At 40.1% G+C, this 20,937-nt stretch overlaps 2 protein-coding genes across 2 annotated transcripts; one reads left to right on the top strand and one right to left on the bottom strand.

The window, feature by feature from the left end:
- Nucleotides 1-250: 250 nt before the first annotated feature.
- On the top strand, nucleotides 251-15,050 carry atp8b4 (ATPase phospholipid transporting 8B4). The gene is made up of 27 exons (XM_020079274.2): nucleotides 251-806; nucleotides 2,940-2,998; nucleotides 3,078-3,191; nucleotides 3,288-3,386; nucleotides 3,476-3,537; nucleotides 3,638-3,710; nucleotides 3,959-4,029; nucleotides 4,201-4,280; nucleotides 4,418-4,576; nucleotides 4,720-4,808; nucleotides 5,414-5,610; nucleotides 5,959-6,167; nucleotides 6,508-6,551; nucleotides 6,641-6,806; nucleotides 6,906-7,094; nucleotides 7,706-7,821; nucleotides 8,057-8,221; nucleotides 8,306-8,417; nucleotides 8,493-8,598; nucleotides 9,434-9,575; nucleotides 9,982-10,165; nucleotides 10,559-10,782; nucleotides 10,884-10,967; nucleotides 11,222-11,467; nucleotides 11,559-11,697; nucleotides 11,788-11,918; nucleotides 12,754-15,050. The coding sequence occupies exons 1-27, from the start codon at nucleotides 737-739 to the stop codon at nucleotides 13,057-13,059; spliced, it is 3,636 nt and encodes a 1,211-aa protein (XP_019934833.2). The 5' UTR covers nucleotides 251-736; the 3' UTR covers nucleotides 13,060-15,050.
- galk2 (galactokinase 2) lies at nucleotides 14,384-20,266 on the bottom strand. The gene is made up of 10 exons (XM_020079067.2): nucleotides 20,053-20,266; nucleotides 19,864-19,952; nucleotides 19,087-19,210; nucleotides 18,644-18,737; nucleotides 18,369-18,515; nucleotides 18,166-18,264; nucleotides 17,841-17,993; nucleotides 17,013-17,223; nucleotides 16,053-16,254; nucleotides 14,384-15,050 (listed from the first exon to the last, which is right to left on the bottom strand). Exons 1-10 carry the CDS (start codon nucleotides 20,100-20,102, stop codon nucleotides 14,846-14,848), a joined length of 1,374 nt encoding a protein of 457 aa, XP_019934626.2. The 5' UTR covers nucleotides 20,103-20,266; the 3' UTR covers nucleotides 14,384-14,845.
- Between the last annotated feature and the right edge of the window lie 671 nt (nucleotides 20,267-20,937).

Genomic DNA, 20,937 nt, shown 5'->3' with positions numbered 1-20,937 from the left:
CCATTGGTCCAATCCAATCTGACAGACCTCCTGCTGCTACATGCACAGGTGCACACACACACACACACACACACACAGCTCCAGCCTGAGACACTGGTGTCTTCCTGCACCATTTTCACAGCCTGCAGTCAGTCCCCATCTCTCTCTCTCTCTCTCTCTCTCTCTCTCTCTCTCTCTCTCTCTCTCTCTCTCTCTCTCTCTCTCTCGTTTCGTCTCTCACCCTTTACATGACTCCATCCATTGCTGGTGATTTTGATTCAGGGGGAGGACGCAGGTCTTGTGAGGAGAACTCCGCACAATGTGATGCTTGGAATAAGCTTGAATCAGAAGATACATGGAGGAAACACAGGGATGCGCCTGTGACAAACTTATGCAAGGAAAAGAGAAATGGAGGCAGACTTCAGAAATATTTCCATGATACATCCAAACACAAAGAGAGCTATTTCCTTGTAACATGACTGAACTGTACATCAAGTTTGAGGAATATTTGTACTTGGAACCTTTTCCTAAGGAAACAGCTCCCAGGGGATGTATTTGCTTCTGCTGCTGTTGCTGCTGGAGCTTGTCTCAAGACAAAAGAAACAAGACACCACTTTGCTTCCTATTGCCTCAGATGTAACTCCAACTTGCATTATTATTACAGACTGACTCATTCCTCCTCCAACACATACTCCACTTGTGCTCCTCTGTAAAATGCTCAGCACCACGCTTTTTATTATTATTGGCAGTCAGATAGATGGTTATTGTGTCTTTTAGGGGAAGGTCCCAGGAGAAGATGGCTTTCTGGAGGAGAAATACTCTTGTTGGTAAGACACATATTTTCCATTCATTTTCATTCAATTTATTTAAGAAACAAAAATCATTCTTTTTTGTTTTCAAGAAGGGGCAGGTCCTTTATTGTAGCCTATATTAAATGATACAATAGATATACAACATATTGAAGTATTTAGTTAATGCATAAAAAAGTAGCTGATGGTTTTCTTAAAAAGATCCAAAATAAGATAGGAACAATAATTCTGGTATTACATAAATAAATTATACATATTTGTTAAATTATTTTTGTTATTGTTATTATTATTATTCAAAAAGCATGAGTCGGATGTTGTTTCGTCCTCTCACAGTCAGATGTACTCTCTCTGTCTCTATGTGTGTCTTTTTCTGTGTGCATGTGCTTGTCGTGTGTCACCTCATGTAATCAGTATGTGGCTGGCAGACACAGAGTGAGGTGACCCTGTGACAAACATGTTCTCTTTTTTAATGAAATTCTATTTATTTAAATTTCTCAACTATATGTGTGTTGGGGAAGAAAGATGTTTCAGAGCTACTGACACTGGTCATCTAAAACATTCTTGTGTCAACGGTAAGTCTCAGTGGTCTGAAATAATTCCAGAAGCATTTGTGAATAATTTCACCGCTGCATGATATCACAGTGTTGTTCAGAACTTCAGGCTTACTCAAGAGTCTGTAGAAGTCTCTGGTAAAAAAGTAAAACTCCCTCAGGAATCAGAAAACTTTATCAATTTTGTGCTTCATTAGAAAAACAATTTTGTATTGATGCATCTTCTAATCAAATGCTTAAGCAGACTGAAGCCTTCAAACTACAAAAGCCTTTTTTAAATAATTGATTGTCACAGTAACTGATAGCAGGATGAGGGCAGTGGGTTTTTGTGAGAGGATCTATCCTGTTGCAGCATCTCTGCGTGTGTTTTATGCATAATTCAACAATGATTTAAGGTCGTTTTGAAACAACTGATCTAGCTCTGAGCTCCTTAAGGTGTTGCTTTGTGGAAAGTTTATGGTTTCATCATTTTGCAGGTGACTGGTATTAATTGTGTTGTTTCATGACTTAATATGTTTCCTGTCTGGATGGTTTAAAAAGCATGGTCGAGCATGACAATGACTATTAATGCATCACCTTGACGTATGAGCCATGAGATGAATGCCAAAGCTTTGAGTGTTGGTGAAGTCTTCAGGCTCAGGCGGGTTCAATCTGCCACAGACACTGTTAGAGTATCTCAGTCCAAACATGTAAGAGGTGTCTGTTGAAGCTTAACTTCATTTTAGAGGATATTGATCAATCATATGAATTGTTCAAGCTGTATACATAAATATTCCAACTTTAAATGTGATACGAGTGAGACTGTGTGAAAGAACCCTAACAGTAAACATAGCTTTTAACATTCACAGAGAAGTGGGATTAAATTGTAGCAACAAACTGTTGTTTCTAATTAATGAACTTTATAATTTATGATGATGGTGGTGATGGTGATGATCATGGTGATGATGATGGTGATGATGATGATGGTGATGATGATGGTGATGATGATGATGATGATGATGATGATGGTGGTGATGGTGATGATGATGGTGATGATGATGATGGTGATGATGATGGTGATGATGATGATGATGATGGTGGTGATGGTGATGATGATGATGGTGGTGATAGTGATGATGATGATGATGATGATGATGGTGATGATGATGATGGTGATGAAGATGCTACTCACAGCTGGTGAGGCGTCTGATGTCAGGTGATATTGACAGGAATCTCTCCCTCGTATCAAACTCGGCAGTGATTCAACACACAAATTAATACTAAGGGATTTAATAATGTACTAATGTCTACTGAGTACTCATGAATGTCAACATTGTGAAGGGTGTGACAGCTGGTGTGATTTCATTGCAAGATCTAATTTAAAGTTGGTCTCTTATGAGTCCCCTTCTATATGAGAGATTGCCCCTTTAATAAAAATCTCTTTCTAAAGTAAAAAGTACCTGAGGACATGAGGGAGACACAGAACCTGCAACAGATCATGTGAAAGGATGAAGATACAACCTGAAACATGAACGACCTCTGTCACAGCAGACGTGTTGACTCGTCACAACAGGAAACATGCAGGGTTCCTCACATTAATGAAGGTTCTTTCTCTGTATAGAGAGGGAACGCCACGTTAAAGCCAATGCACGGGACTACAATGACAAGTTCTCATATGCTGTAAGTAGACATCGCAACATCATTTTTTATTTGCATCATCCACAAGTTCAAGCTGATTTGTGTTTTTTTCATTATTCAGGACAATCACATCAAAACCTCAAAGTACAACATCGTCACCTTCCTGCCCCTCAACCTGTTTGAGCAGCTGCAGAGAGTAGCCAATGCTTACTTCATAGTGCTGTTGATACTGCAGGTAAGAGAAACTGTGTCTATGAAGACAAAATCTGCTTTCACATATTGATTTATCTAATGATTGAGTGGACTAACCTCAGATTTTCTTTTTACATAGCTAATTCCAACAATATCCTCTCTGTCCTGGTTCACAACCATCGTGCCTTTGGTGTTGGTGCTGCTAATCACAGCTGTGAAGGACGCCACAGACGACTACGTTAGTTAATCCAGATCAGTTTGTGTTTGCAGCTCTTCTAAATACTCCTCCTACATCTCCCATGGTCATTTTTACTTCTTTAATTTCAGTTCCGACATAAGAGCGACCAGCAAGTCAACAACCGTCAGTCTCAGGTTCTCATTAGGGGAAGGTATGAAAGTTCAAATCACCTGCACAAATTATTATATGCTTTTTATTCTCAACACATTTCATGAATATAATTGTAAGATCTTGTGCTATTTGTTCCCAAGTTTGCAGAATAAGAAATGGATGAACGTTCTAGTGGGGGACATCATCAAACTAGAGAATAATCAGTTTGTTGCTGTGAGTAAATTGTGCTTTTAATCTGTGTGCATTGATACCAAGTAGATGCTGCTGATGCATTCAGAGGGGAATTTCTTTTTCAATTTGTGAAACAAATTATTGGAGTAAGTTCATTTCTGCGTCTTTATGTTAGGATATAATACAGAGAAAAGTTATTGGAGGATCCAGAGGCTGCTGCTTTTGCAGGTTCAGTGGTGAATGATTTATTGCATTTTCTCATTAGTGTTTCAAATTGGTTTTACACTCAGGCAGACATCCTCCTCCTCTGTAGCAGTGAGCCCAATGGACTGTGTTATATTGAGACGGCAGAGCTAGATGGGTAAGTGCCGTACTGGCCTTTTTTCAAGGTAAAACAATCAAATATGACACAATATCAATAGTGTGATGATGGAAACTGTGGGAATATGAGAAATGTAGTAAATGTGGCTTTAAGATCTGTTTGAGTTCTTATATTTCACATTAGAAGAATTTTCCATTTTTGCCCTCATAGAGAGACAAATCTAAAAGTTCGTCAGGCCTTGACCGTGACCTCAGACTTGGGAGATATTTCAAAACTGATGGAATTTGATGGTGAGTTGATGTTTGGAATATTTATTCATGTACATTTTTGCCTTATGTGCATATATGACACATTTTTGTTGGATGAGTAAGTATCTCAATTTTCCTTTACTGTTTTTATCTAAAACTCTTTTAACTGTCTTCTTCAGGAGAAGTCATTTGTGAACCACCGAACAACAAGCTGGATAAATTCACAGGAACATTATTCTGGAGAGACAGTAAATACCCTCTGGATAATGACAGGATGCTGCTGCGAGGGTGTGTACTCAGAAACACTGAGTGCTGCTTTGGAATGGTCATATTTGCTGGTAAGATATTTAGATTGTTTTCTTTCACCACATCCATTAAACTTGTTTCTATTTTCTTGTGTTTTCTCTCTCTGACCTTCCCATAAACCCTCCTGTTGCTCACATTATGTCATCGCTGATGTTGTTTTCTCTTTATTCAACAGGGCTGCAAACCAAACTGATGCAGAACTGTGGAAGAACAAAATTTAAGAGAACAAGTATAGACAAACTGATGAACACTCTGGTTCTTTGGGTGAGCCGCAGTTTGCTTCTTCATGGAAATGTACACACTGTATATTTCCAATTAATCAACAGGGGTGCTGATGAATAAACCAAACATATTTGACTGTGCAGTGTTGTTTTCTCTGGTGTGTTATAGGGGTTTTGTCTATGTAAAGTAAAACAGACAAACTGAGGTAAAGTGAGCTCCTCCCCTCCAAAGGAAACTCTGCTCTTGAAGCTCTTGAAGCTTTTGCATCAAGCTTTTGCATAAAAACAATAATTTGCACAATACACACATAGTGGCTAGTCTTGCACTCACCCCTAAAGATTTCATATAAAGCAAGAATGGAGGCTGACAGTTTTCGGCAGAAAGTAATGTGTTTCTGAACACTGGAGCATGTAAACAGGTCATTTATAGGTAGAGTAAGTTGTCCCATCAGAGTTTCCACAACAACACAAAACAGAGCATGAGGGACATGTCAATCAAGCGTAGTGTGTACATCCACTCAGTCCTGAGTGGAAAAGGCGCTTCAGACAAGTGTCTGTGTACTGAGAGTGTAGCACAGTTATTATGATAGCCCCCTCTATTAGAGACAACCTTCGATATCTACATTAAATGCTCATTCTGTATTTCAGATCTTTGCCTTCCTCATATGCATGGGAGTTATTTTGGCCATTGGAAACACGATCTGGGAGAGTCGGATCGGCAGAAGTTTCCAGGTGTTCTTGCCTTGGACGGAGTTTCAGAGCAGCGCTGTTTTTTCTGGCTTCCTCACCTTCTGGTCCTACATCATTAACCTCAACACTGTGGTGCCCATCTCACTATATGTCAGGTACAATCAAAGAATATACACTTGAGGAATCTCTGTCTGTCTGTGTTAATTTAAGTTGTCCCAGTAACTGCTTACCTGGTGGACTTGGTGGGTGAGTAGCTGATGGCCTGAGGAGCTGTAATGTGTGCTGAATTTTGGACGAGCAGTTCTTGAAAAAGTCAACGGAGATGGTTTCTTTTACACTGAGAACCAACCACTTGATGATGATCTCAATATAGATGTCATCACAGTTCATGCTCGAGCTCCATGGTCACTTTGTTCAGGCAGTGGATATTTTATTTTGCTCATTTTCAAATGATCTCTTGTTGTAGTTGTATTATACAATGAGCTGTATGGCCTTTCCTTCAGTGTGGAGGTTCTGCGGCTCGGTCACAGTTTCTTCATTAACTGGGACCACAGAATGTACCACGGTCAGACGAACACTGCAGCTGAAGCTCGCACCACCACCCTGAACGAGGAGCTGGGCCAGGTGGAGTTCATCTTCTCCGACAAGACCGGCACCCTCACCCAAAACATCATGGTGTTCGGCAAGTGCTCCATTAATGGACAGACGTATGGTACGGAGCTTTGTGATACTCTATAATAACTTGTATATTACTTTTTGACAATTAATACAATATGTTTTCTTTTAGATTAACAGGTAATTAACTCAAATATCAGAGGAAGAAAAAAATATTTAAATCCATTTACTTGGAATTTCTCACTTTATTTACTGTTTTTAAGTGAGAGACATGAAAATGCATCAAACATAGAGTGGTGGTTACTGTTTCTTCTCTTTTTATTCAGTCTTAAGAGCCATATTGAGAAGTGTAGATAAAAACAGCAATCACACAGGCAGTGCTGAACTTCTGTAATATTTGACATAGATGACACTCATTAATTTGTTTTCCCTCTTAGGTGATGTTTATGATGAATTTGACCAGAAGGTGGAAATTACAGAAGTAAGTAAGTTAAAGTAGCTAATTTACTTGCTCTCTAATACTATATTTATTTTCTAACGTCCATGCTGATGGTGAAAATGTCCCCTCAGAAAACAGCCTGTGTGGACTTTTCCTTCAACCCTCTGTTTGACAGAAGGTTTAAGTTTTACGACAGCCGCCTGGTTGAAGCTATTAAAGTGGAGGACCCTGCCGTGCACGAGTTCTTCAGGCTGCTGGCTTTGTGCCACACAGTGATGCCAGAGGAGAAGAATGAAGGTAAAACACAAACACACACAGGAGTTGTAGAAGTAATAATAACACATAGCCACTCAGTTTACTATGGTGCTTTCTGAATGATGTTTCTGTAACTTGAAGGACTTCTAGTGTACCAGGCCCAGTCACCTGATGAGGGAGCTCTGGTCACCGCGGCACGAAACTTTGGGTTTGTCTTCCAGACTCGAACCCCGGAGACCATCACACTGTGTGAGATGGGACGAGCCGTCACCTACCAGCTGCTGGCCATACTGGACTTCAACAACGTGCGCAAGAGAATGAGTGTCATTGGTTAGGTCTTCCCTTTTAACAGCAATGCTCAAGTTCAAGCGCTGGTTTTAGCTTCACAAGTACATTTTCATGCAGATTAATAATCAGGAAATGAAATGAATGTGACTTCTTATTTCTAACATCTTTATTTTTATTTGACTTTTTGATAAGGCATAATTTATAAAAGGTTTATAAAGCAGTAATTAATGGCTTTATTATGATGTGAACTTTCTTACTTCTGACCTTTGAGAAAAGAGCTGCAGGACATCTGGAAGAAAATAAGTTCAAAAACAGCTTATTAATAATATTCATAACAAAAGACTTGGTAGTTAGTTGTTGAAGCCTTTACCGATGATTCATCAACATTTACAGGTGATGGGTTCATTTTGAGTTTACCCGAGCAGAAGGGCTGGCAAAGGAGGATTTTCCACAACCTGGCAACCCAAAAGTTGATGATAATAACTCACTGATCTAAAAAGCATGAGAGAATTATTTAAGAACCATTAATAGAGCCATTCATTACAGTTTATAAGCCTTACCAGTTAAGACTACTTGTTGACATCAGTAATTGATTTTCAAATAGTATGAAGTTTTAGTTTTTATGTACATGCATCTCTTCCTGTGTTTTACAGTGAGAAATCCACAAGGTCAAATTAAACTTTACTCCAAAGGAGCTGACACTGTTATCTTCGAACGCCTGGATCCACCCAGTGAAGACCTCATGCACACTACCTCAGAGCATCTCAATGTGAGTGCCGTTTGGATGGACGACCTTACTCAGTGACTACCTTTTTAAATAATGCACTTTGCAATACTAATTTCAGAAATTGCAATAAAATTGTACAAGTGTTACTACTGGAAAAATCCAAGCATTAACATTGACATGTCATGTGCCACAGTTATGCAGTAATATTATAATTGCATACATTATTGTGCTTTACTTAGTTTCTCCCCAGATTTTGAGACTTTTCTCCCCCCTCCAGGAATTTGCCGGAGAAGGCCTCCGGACATTAGCTCTGGCCTGCAAAGACCTCGATGAAAATGATTTTGAAGTTTGGATGAAGAAGCTTCGGTTCGCCAGCACTGTTATTGACAACCGGGAGGCTCAGCTGGCTGTTCTATATGAGGAGATCGAGCAGGGCCTGAAGGTAAAATTGACAACTTCTCCTTTACATCCCTGAACCGGTCGACCTCATTTAGTGTCTGCAGACTGACTGCTGTTCTGGTTGAAGCTTCTAGGAGCCACAGCGATAGAGGACAAGCTGCAGGAAGGAGTCCCAGAAACGATCGCCTGTCTAAGTCTGGCCGACATCAAGATCTGGGTCCTCACAGGAGACAAACTAGGTAATTATCTTATTGGTCATACATCTTTAATACCTGCTTGCCCATCTCTGATATATACTGTGTGTGACGTTCCAGAGACTGCAATGAACATCGGCTACTCCTGCAACATGCTGCGAGACGACATGAACGAGGTGTTTGTTATGTCTGGCCACACTCTGCTGGAGGTGCAGCAGCAGCTCAGGTGACACATTATTCTTGGTTCTCTGATGACACAGGAGGAAATCTGATGGGCCACTATGTTTATGGCCCAAGTGGTGGACAATCTTGGTGTCTAAAATCTTTAAAATATCTTATAGCCTATGAGTAACAATTGACAACAGTATGTAAGAGATATTTTAGAAAACTACTGAAGATTTACAGAAGGGTCCGAAACATGGGAGGGTGGCAGGGGCGTTGCGAAAGGATATGCAAAGCATTACTTGGGGCCCTGAGCTGAGAGTGGGCCCCCATGAATGGGTGATTAGTACACAGCAATGACAATTTTTGAGAACCCCCTTGAATTCTATGATCTGCTATGTATGACTGCAATGCCACCGTGGTCAGAAACCTCCTATCGAGACCCCATGTCAAAAGTCTAAGGCCCTATTCAGACCTGGTATTAACTTTCGTTCTGACAGATCCGATCATGAGGACAGCTTTAAGTAAGTCTGTACACACCTGGCATTAAAATGCATCTGGAATGTTTTTCCTGTGACCAAATGTAATCAGATCCCACTTCCCTGCTCTGTATGCAAATAATCATGTACGTCATTTCTGTTTGTGAAGACCAAATCGTTGAATGTGTCTAAATGTGCCTGGGATGGTGGTGGAGGTTTTCACTTCAACTTTATTACTTTACTATTATTTATGTGTGTGTACTGTCTGCACTCTGCACAGCATTTTGATAAAGAAAGAATTGTTTGAAGATTGGAATTATGTGGTTATGTCTGGGTTATTGCCTGGGTCCCCTAAAGTTCCTTGAAACAACCCGCGCTTTGGATGCCACTGCATGTTTACTTGCTCTTGTCTCTTGTCAGAAGTGCAAAGGAGCACATCCTCGGGCTGACTCGAGTTGGCAGTGCAGGAGACGTTAAGAAGTCGGACATGTTTGCAGATGGCTCTGTGTTTGAAGAAACCATTATAGCAGAGTACGCCTTAGTCATCAATGGACACAGTTTGGTAAGATACTCAAATGTGTTACATCATGTGAAATGATGACCTTCTTCTTTATTGTGCTTGTTTTGTCCATGCTTGTTTTTAGCTTGCAGGTTTAACTTAATTAAAAGGTAGTTTGTGTTGCTGTCTGCTGAGTCGTGCATCTCTGTATCTGCTGCTGACTGAGCTAAGTCTGTAATGAGCAGAGAGCTGTTGTGCTGCTGAGGGCCCTCCACGCTATTACAGGTTTTCATTAACATCCACTTCCTCACAGAGGAGTTGCTCCCTCGCTGCCCTTTGAGCAGTTTGCATGGCGATGGAAGTGATGCATTCAGCAACTGCTGCTTGGAGGTGCCTCTACAGGGGGTTGATGTTATAGGATGGTAATGACAGGTTTAACCATTATGATGAGTGTGTGTTCTCCCTGCAGGCTCATGCTCTGGAGCCACAACTGGAGCACGTCCTGTTGGACTTGGCCTGTTTGTGTAAAACCGTCATCTGCTGCCGGGTCACTCCGATGCAGAAAGCTCAGGTGGTGGAGCTGGTGAAGAGGCACAAGAGGGCCGTCACCCTGGCCATAGGAGACGGAGCCAATGACGTCAGCATGATCAAGAGTAAACCTCAGGATTGATCACTTTTAACGATTGAGTTTGACACTGAACAGGAGCAGCAACATGAAGCACAGCCCCAGTTTCTGCCTCCAGTGTTTTACTCACAAAGCTTTGTCCTACAAGTACTTTATATTTATTTTGCATGCACCAGCTTCAGTTGCACTCTTCCTAAGCTGAACCTGACCTTTCTGGGCAAACAATAGGACAAGTGTTTTATTACAGATGAAAAATCGTTTTGAGTTTCTGAAGAAAACAAAGTGTATCAGTCAATTTCAAACTTTAGAATCACAGGTTGTTCCTTTTTAACATGATTAATTCAATATTTGAACAATCAATGATATTCAATGTTTTACTTTCTAGTGTTGGTGAACCATACTTTGTGTATCTGTTCCTCAGCTGCTCACATCGGTGTTGGCATCAGTGGTCAGGAGGGGATGCAGGCCGCTCTGGCATCAGATTACTCCTTCGCTCAGTTTCGGTATCTCCAGCGGCTCCTGCTGGTGCACGGACGCTGGTCCTACTTCCGCATGTGTCATTTCCTGCGTTACTTCTTCTACAAGAACTTTGCCTTCACTCTGGTCCACTTCTGGTACGGTTTCTTCTGTGGTTTCTCAGCTCAGGTGAGAATATGGTGAAAACATCATGAGGCCTTTCTGCTCTGAATGTTGCTGCATTTTTTATGTTGAAATAAATATGTACTGTCACTGTGTTCTTTGCACAGATTGTGTATGACCAGTGGTTCATAACCCTCTTCAATATAGTCTACACATCTTTGCCAGTACTGGCAATGGGACTTTTTGATCAGGTAAGAGTATATGAGGGAAATACATCACTGACCTCTATTGAGTCATTGTCAAATTAAAAGTATTTTTCTCAGTCTCCAATGGCATCTTTTATTTTTATTTTTATTTTCAAGATACTGTCAAGTCATGAATATTTGAATCAGTGTCGACCTCTTTAACTGTGCCATGAGTGCCATCACTTCCCCCCTCACCAACGATATAAGATATCTATAATAAACAAAATAGATAACCATCACAATTTTTATATTTTCTAAAGGACGTCAACGACCACAACAGCCTTCGCTACCCGAGCCTGTACAGACCCGGCCAACAGAACCTCCTCTTCAACAAGCGTCAGTTTTTCCTGTGCACACTGCAGGGGATATGCACGTCCTTCCTACTTTTCTTTATTCCCTACGGAGCCTTCTCTGTCATGGTGAAAGAAGACGGCTCACACTTTTCCGACCAACAAACTTTTGCTGTCACCATAGCAACATCCTTGGTTATAGTCGTGAGTGTTCAGGTATGATTATAAATAGAAAAAAAAAAGTGACCCTGATATGATAAGATGAAGAGAAGATAATTGTGTTTATGACGCTTGTGTCTGTTTTTAGATTGGACTTGACACACACTATTGGACCGCTGTCAATCACCTCTTCATATGGGGGAGTCTGACTGTGTACTTTGTCATTTTATTCGCGATGCAAAGCAACGGCATGTTTGGCATCTTTCCCAGTAATTTCCCATTCGTAGGTACGTTTGGTTCATTGTGATACATGTGAGGGAATAAAAGCCGATGCACGGATATTGAGTACGAATTAATTTAGATGTGTGTCTCCTCAGGCACGGCCCGCAACTGTCTGTCAGAGAAGAGCGTATGGTTGGTCATTCTGCTAACCACTGTGGTGTGTGTGGTGCCGGGGTTAGTCATCATCTTCCTGAGAATAGACCTCTCTCCAACTCTGACAGACAAGGTGCAGTAACTATTATACATATTATTGTTTCTCCCATTGCTGTATTATAGAAGTGCAAAGTAACTGAATATATCTGCTGTAATTGTATAGTAAATATTTCCTTTCACTGTTATTTTATACTTTTCTTACATTTCACTACCTTTCAGAGGCATCACCGTCCTGCAGTTGTATGTCTCCACAAAAACATGATCTGTGAGGCCTTCATCACCTTAACCTTTGACCTTCCACCACCCAAATCTAATCAGTCAATCAGTGTATGTGTGGCAAATTTGAAAGGATTCTCTTGAGGCTCTAAAATGTTCAAAAGGCAAAAATAGGTTTCATGTGGTCACAGTGACCTTTGACCTCCAAACTCAAATCACTTCAATCTTGAGTCAAACTGAACGTTCCTTGTGGTATTGTGCACACAAGAATGGGACAACCTAGGATACATTAAGTCTCCGGGCACAGGCATAAAAACAAAGATTAGAGGAAAGTCAAAATAATGAATACCCAACGTGAAATAGAACTTTTCTTACTAATCCGTATATCATCTCATGGTAAATAGTAATGGTCGATATTTTTCTAGTCTGATGACCACTCAAAGCGCTTTACAGTCCTTTTTCCCATTCACCCATTCAGACAGTGCATCTATTTGCTGCACTTTCTAATGACACTTCAGATTTATCTTGTGACACTATGGCCATGGCCACTGGCTTGAAAACCACGGAGCTCAAGCATTTAACTATATGAACATATTAACTCCATCTCCGCCAACTACAACAGTAAAACATTTTTCTTACATTGAAGTACTGGTATGTGTCTGAGTACTTTCACCACTGCTGTATTTCAACAGGTTCGTCACCTACAACAGTCCAGAAAGAGGCAAGGGCCTCAGGAGCAGAACCTGAGGCAAGTTCGCAGGACGAGCTCCCGCCGCTCTGCTTATGCCTTCTCCCACCAGCAGGGTTACGGAGAGCTGATAACCTCAGGCAAGAACATGAGGACACACACGGCGTCTACAGCTCGCTCCCCTGAAAGAACACAGCACAGCTCCAACTGGATAGAAAATATGTTAAAGAGAAAGAACGAAGTCTCCTGCATCTCTGACGAAAGCACAGTAGCACCGGAGAAGAGCAACAGAACGTTACAGACTCCGTAACAGCATCAACACACACACTGAGCTCCACCTCCAATGAACACTGTATAAACTATAGGATCGCATGAACAAATGGATCCCACAGACAAATCACAAGTTGTGAGTGAGTTTATACTAAATTTCCAACAACTCACATGTACCTCATTTTGTATCAGTGTGATTCTTGTGAAAGGCCAATTTAAACAGATTTGTTTCTAAACTGTATCGAGTAAAACACAATCAATTTATAAAAGCTGATCTGACAACAGCAGGTTCAGAATAATTTGAGGCAATGTTATGCATGGGTTGTCAAAGTCATCCTGCATTAACTGATCCTATTTGATCTTTAAGCAGCTGGAGTTTTTTCTATATTATATCAATGGCATGTCCTTGTCTGATTTTTCAAAAATCAATTGGCACATTTCAGCACCTTGGGATAAACATTTAGTGCCATTAACCAGAGGTGTAATGCAAAACGAACACAAGCAAAAACTAAGTTTATTAATAGACTTCTGTCTGTAAAGCCTATGCATTGAAACATTCACCTCAACCTACCAACACAGAGGTTTGTGTAATTACTTAAATAAAGCTGCTGAATATAGTGATAAGCACAACTTTGCTACTGATATAAATCTCTGGTTACATTTTACTGACTCTATATTTAGTCCATTCATACCACCTCAAATATGGGATTTTTAAAACCTACAGCATTTGTGGACAAGGACGTGCAAGAATCATTCTGAGAGCTGTATCCAATGTGCAGTGCCTTTTACATGTCTGACATCCTCTCAAAAAAACATCATAAAAACAAGTATTTCTTTCCTGGCAGTTTTTGCATTATCAAATTCCAAATGATTTTTATTTTCAATTTAGTTCTTATGAATGAACTAGAATCTCACTCAGTAGAGCACATGGCTTCCACCATGGCCCTAAAGCCTCCTTTATTAAAAAAATGCTTATAGCTAAGGCCAACATTATATTTCTCAACAACACATCAGGTTTCTAGATCTATTTGTTACCATACAGTAACTAAAATAAGCCTACACCCTGAAACCACCTTTAAATCCACTAGATCCTGAGACTTATTAAAGCAGAATGTTGCAGTCACATTCATTACAGTACAGGAGAATGTGCCTTAGACCACCAAGCCTCCACCATCACTGTTTTAGTCTAATGAAGTAAAAATTGATCGTGTGCAGAAGCTCAAGGGCAGATGAGCGTGATCAGGACTTTTCTTTCTGATTTCCCCAAAGGCTCACACACCTTTAACACAACTACACCATCACACACTTAAACATCCTGAAGAAACATGGCTGAGTGATGCTGTTCCAATGATGTAAAGCCTGAAAATATTCATCATGTTTAATTCTTCATGGATTTTACATCTTCATGGAAACAACATAATGTTAATAAAAGACAACTGAATGGATTTTATAAAGCACAAATGAAACGTGTTAATGTAATTTTATCTGACATCTGTTTCTCTTTATAGGAAAACAGTCCGATGCAAACAATGAGACAGAGATAAGGAATCATTACAAAGAGCATTTATGATTTAAAAAAGCATTGTTCTCTTCATTAAAATATAGCACCAGTGAATTACATTTTTTGGCCCTTCAAATCCAGATTATCCACAAAGCAGTCAAATGAAACACCAACTTAGGTTTACATTTTGTATTATCTTTATATTTGCAATTGCCTTCACCTCAAGTGTAAGAAAACAGGGGAAAATGGAATTCATTTCCCTGGAGCAGTGTATTTGAAACGTATTCATCGCTGTACAAACAGCGTTGCAGGAGTATGATCCACTTCACTCCAGGAAAATTGCAGCTCCTCCACCCGGCTTTGTCACAAACAAACTTTGTTTTTCCATCGCGGCTCTGCGTGGATCAGGAAGGTAGTAAGCCTCTCGAACAGCGTGCAAGAAAGACTCCACTTTCTCATTGGGAACCATGGATACGGCACAGCCGCCCCAGCCTGCCCCGGTCAGTCGGGAGCCCACAGCCCCTGACTTCCTGTAACCAAAGGAAACACGAAAAAGAAAAACATTGAGAGAACACGGTTAAGACAGTAAGATTAAAAAGTAGATTTTCAGAATCCACTGTACAGAGACACAGCTAAATTCAACATCGACCAGCCAACACTAAATATACAGAGGATAAGATGTCCACACGCAACATGTTCGTCCAAGTTTTTCACATTTTAATGTTCATCATCTTAGTTCATTGTGTTCACTTCTGCTTATTTGCACTAAATACAAAGTAGAGCTGAGGCTGACCATCATTAGTTTTGTGGGTGCTTTGATGAACCTGACGTGCAGAACCTTTGTCTTCCCCTCTGCCAGAGTAATTATACAAACTGCAGGACTCCGCAACAAGAACAATCCACACTAATGATGCCGTGCTCGAACCTTTTCTAGATCATTTTGGGCCAGAGTGAGAATGTTGCCATGGACACGATATTTACAGTGCCTATATTTTGTCCATTGAGATTGGTCTACAAGAATAGGACTACATACTGTAATGTTAAAAATATGCATAGTTTGTCTCACGGTGTACATTTGATTTCTTTTATAGCATAAAAACTAGAAGGATGCTCAGTAAGCGTGTACCTCCACCAAAGCTGACACCCGATCTTGCCATGTTAAAGAAAATGGAAAAATTGATCCATATCCAAATTTTAATCAGTTTTTTCTTGGGTCACCTTCCATCCCTCCACAAAATTTCATGGAAATCGGATCAGTGGTTTTTAACAAGACAGACGTGGTGACTGCTGTCATTAAGTGGTTTTTGCTTTTCTGAGTTTCTTTTTTAAATTAATATGGGATTTGGATGCAGCAGGTGAGCCAACATTCACTATAACATGACCTGGAGACTGAAGCAGCTACATACAAACAAAGAGCTGCTTTTTATTTGCTAGACTTCTAAAAGTAGATCAGCTAACGTCTCATTTTATCTTCTCTCACGATTGTAAATCTGTGAGATCAATGAGTGCAGGGAGTTTTTGTCTGTACTCACAGACAGATGTCGACCAGCTGATCCAGTTCAGGGCAGCTGCACTCGTACAGGTCTCTGCAGCTCGCATGGCTCTGGTTCATCAGGTCTCCCAGCAGCTGTACGGACTCAGCAGGTTCAGAGTCGCACACGGCCTTAAACTGCAGCACCCGCGCTGCTTCACCATACACATGCTTGGCTCGCTGGTGCAGCTTAAAGTGCGTCACTGAAACAGAGGAGAGGAAAATGTGTTCCACCATTTGTATGGAGACTGGTTCAGCCAATCTTTCTGCTTGGTTATATAAAAGAGTGGACATGAGGATGGACATGAACACAAATCTTTATGATGGTTTCTTTTGTCATGTCCTTCAACATCGAGAGAATGTGATGATTTCTGTTATATAGTTGAAAATGTGTACACTGAGTCTGGGAAAAACACATATCACAATAATGATGGATGTTACTCACTTCAATGTTGATAAAATAAAGTCTGCGATTACCTTTAATTTGAATTACTGATCATGATAAATGTCTTTTACAAGTTACCAGAAGCCCAACACAAAAAATGTACAAGAACATACAATTAAGTATTTCAAGTATTTTGGAATTTGGAAAGTTAATTTGGGGGATTTTTCTTAGATAACTGACCTCAATAAACTCACCTATAATCAAAATTGCAGTTGATTATTCATCCATCCATTATCTATACCATTTATCCTTTGAGGGTCACAGAGTTATGTCCCCTGACATTGGGTTAGGTCCCCAGTGTTTGAACGGGCCAACATATAGAGACAAACCATTCACAGTCATTCACACCTATGGAAAGATGTAAGTTAACCTGAGTGTAGTGTCTGTACCCGGAGAAAACCCACACAGGGAGATCTTTTCCAAATCTACTAATCAACCAATTCTTCCAACATTTAATATGATTGAGTTTTAAATCTAAAATATGAATACACAGATGTTCTGGGTGTTGTTACTTACTATGCTGGGTGTTAGCGCTCAGCAGCTCCGTGGAGAACTGCTCAGAGGTGATTTGCAGCACCTTGCAGATCTCCTCTCGGGTGTACGGCTCAGGATGCAGCACCTCTTCCACCAGAGCCAGCATCTCCTCCAGGGAGGCTCGCAGCTCTTTCTGCGCTTCAGACAGCTTCAGCAGTCTGCTCGAGTCCAAACCCCGCGCCTGTGCCAGCATCTGAGGTCAAACCAGCCGGGACATTTTGGATCAAAATCTAATTTTTACTCACACACAAGCTTGTTGATGTTCTCTGCACTTAACCTAGATTGATGGTCACATAGTTAATGAGATTTCTCACCAGGATCATTGACAAATGTCTTTGTCAGCAGGTTCTTGTGTCAAGATTTAAATGTCAAAATGTCCCACAGATCACTGTTTCTGAACCTTTCAGGCCTGTGATCACTTAAATTACAGCTGTGGATCAGGAGATAGAGAGGATCGTACACTATCCAGAAGGTTGGTGGTTCCCCCTCTGCATTCTGAAGTGTCCTTGGGCAAGATACTAAACCCTAAATTTAAGGCTGTGCCTACAGAGTATGAATATGTGTGATAGAAAAATATAGGAGTGGTGTATGAATGGGTGAATGCTATATAAATACAGTCCATTAACCATTTCAGTTTGACTGATTGATTATTGGTTAAGAGGAGAGGTTGAGATATTGAGCAACGACAACAAACAAATTCAGAAAAATCTGAATATAAAGTCACGATAATAAACTTCAATTGTAAAATGATTCTTTCACATAGACCACTCCCGGAGTCGGGCTGAGAATCAGTGGTCTGGATCACTGTACCTTTGTAGCGATTCGACACTCCACCACACGGATGTTGTAGTGAGAGGAAGCAGCTTTGTTCATTTCCCTGCAGCAGTTGGAGATCACAAACACGGCACCATCTGGGAGCTTGACATCAGTGGCCCGCAGAGGCTGGAACTCTATCAGCTTTGCCTGACAGACCATTCAAAAAGTTTTAATGTTAACAAAACAAACTACGTTCAGGTCACTACTTATATGTCAGGAACTTTGTACCTCAAACATAGTTTTATATTGAATTTAAATGGTGTGGATAAAAACTTGCATCACTTGTTTGACCACATGCACTTTACGAGAAGCAACGTACAGTTCCTTCCTCAGCCAGGAACGAGATGGACTGGTCCATGCCTCCTCCCTCTGTGCCAATGTAGTTCTCACACTTGGCACAGATCTCAGCAAGAGCCAACTAAACATAATACAGATGTTAGTTTTGAAGTTGTAGATATAATTTTTTACCATGTAAACATGTAGTTTTATAAAATGAAATGATTCAAGGTTAAAGCATTTTACCTTCGAGAGGGATTTCTGATTTGCCTCCATCGTTACAAGCCCGGCACAACAAACTAAGGCACTGGAGCTGGACAGACCAGAGCTCGGAGGAACCGTTCCATCAACGACACACGACATCCCAGAGAGACGAGCGACTCCAAACTTCTCCTGCTCAGAAAAACGCAGCAGGAGGGTAAGTTGTAAAATTGGAACAAAGGTATCATGAATACAATCATTTTATTACTGTACTACTAGATTCTTCATTATGAGAGTCAGAAGAATCAAATATGTCTCACCTGAATAGCTTTAACTCCACAGAGAAAATAATAATACCACTTTGGATTGTCTCTGTCTATGGCGATGTCCTCTAAACATGACACAGTGAAATCCCTGCACAGTCAGAAACAACCAACAAAAATGACACTTGAGAGATTCTGAAGCCACTTCCAACACGTAGTGGTGCAAAGAAAGATGAGACCTCAGTGTCTGCATTTCAGTTCTTTATGTAGATGTATTTAAAAACACCTACAAAAGATTACAGCTATAGTGAATAGTATTTCTGGCCTAATGTGTGCAGCTGAAATAGCAGCAGCTATTAGCAATTTATCACTGACGTGGATTTAAATAACCCTTTAAAATTGGCTACAATTATAATGATGCATTTTAAATCACCGGATTACCCACACGGCTACATGTTAAAGTTCAGCACTGCTCTGAATGATGAGTGTGTAACTCTTACTGGAACTGAGGATTCATGTTGGCCAGCTGGATCATCCCTGAACTGTTCACTGACACTGCAGTGAGGATATTCTGTTCAATGGCCATTGGAAGCACAGAATAGCCGCAGTAATCAATGTGCTCTCCTGTTAAACATGAAACAGATGAGGATAAATGTGTAAATATAAATGTTGATATGTTTACAACCAGTATGAATGTGTCGAGACCAAAGCTGGCAATAGCCAATATCAATACATTTGATTATAAAACTACATTTCCCTGAGTTGAACAAACAAAATGTTCTGACACAGTATCCAAACATTAAACTCACCCCCTATTAGAACAAATTAGATTCCTTGAAATTACTGAGAATCAAAAGAGTATTTCATTGAAGATTTTAGGAACCAACCAGCTGCTCAAGTGTAGCTGTGGTCTGGCAGGATCAATACATCAAACGTAAACTTTTCAAATAGGTTAATAATTTGTACATTTTAATGTAATCAATAAAGTCATTAATTCATTGCTCATAGATCAGTTACATACAATTAATTAATACTGGTGTCATATAGTAAAATTCCCTGAACTTAAACCAATTCTATTGTTTAAGGCCTTAAAACAATAACTGTAATCATCGTTAACCAACTCCTTCACTCTTATTTAAAGCCATTAATTGTAACTTATAAACAACACCATGTTAAATAGCACATCAGTCCTAATTCACTGAACATCTGTCTCAAACCTTCCTCTGCTTCAAACCTATAAAAGTGTAAAACTAACAAACTATACAGAATGAAGTTACCTATCAGATTCACTCTTCCTGGTGCATATGCATAGAAGAGAGGAGATTCTCCATATTTCTTTTCAAAAGTATTCTTCAGGTTTTGCAGCCTGCATGGGAAGAACGAGACAAAACCCAATCAGCTGATCGACGACTTAAAAGACACAGCTTTCTTCCTCTGCTTCTCCAACAACGAGCACTAACACTCACCTTTCATTTCCGGTAAAGTTGGTCTTTAACTTCGGTGGGTTAGTTGCCATTGCTACACTTTAACAGTGACGATCAGTGGAGCTCTGGTCGTCGCACAGCAGATCTCAGAACTGTCTGTACATCCTGGAGGCGGTGGTCAGCTGACTGTCACAAGAGGATCCCGGATGTTGAACCGCAGCAGACGTCAGCAGCTGAGCTCAGCCACAGAGTTTCTAAAAGACGTGTACAACCTACGTGTGCAACTCGTACACACTATCAAAGTAACACAACTGTCCAAATGTGCAATCAACTTTACAATGAGCAAAATGGAAAAATATTTAATGTTATTCTTCTCTCCTTTATATTCGTGTTATGTATATATTTTTTTACATAAAGTAGGTATATAATGATTTATTTTTATAACTAATATTTTGTTGTTGAGCTGTTGTGTTGATTATTTTATGCTGAGCCATGATTGTAAATGTTCACCTTTGTAAATAAAGATTTAAAAAAATCTCTGTCCAGATGTGATGCACTCATGTTAACGTAACCATGTTTCTTTGTGATTGCATGATCTTTGTCTGTGTTGTCAATGTTGAACATTAATTTCATTATGCACAATATTAATGTTTAATGAATCGTACAACAATGCATATATATATATTGAAATTAATGTTTAACATTGACAACACAGACAAAGATCATGCAATCACAAAGAAAAATGGTTACGTTAACATGAGTGCATCATATATATATATATATTTGTGTGTGTGTGTGTGTGTGTGTGTGTGTGTGTGTGTGTGTGTGTGTGTGTGTGTGTGTGTGTGTGTGTGTGTGTGTGTGTGTGTGTGTGTGTGTGTGTGTGTGTGTGGTGATTTGCCGCTGCTAATGCGCGCGACTTTTCAA

The sequence above is a fragment of the Paralichthys olivaceus genome, chromosome 7 (assembly GCF_024713975.1).
Source record: "Paralichthys olivaceus isolate ysfri-2021 chromosome 7, ASM2471397v2, whole genome shotgun sequence".
NCBI lineage: Eukaryota > Metazoa > Chordata > Actinopteri > Pleuronectiformes > Paralichthyidae > Paralichthys > Paralichthys olivaceus.
This window is presented reverse-complemented; position numbering and strand designations above follow the sequence as displayed.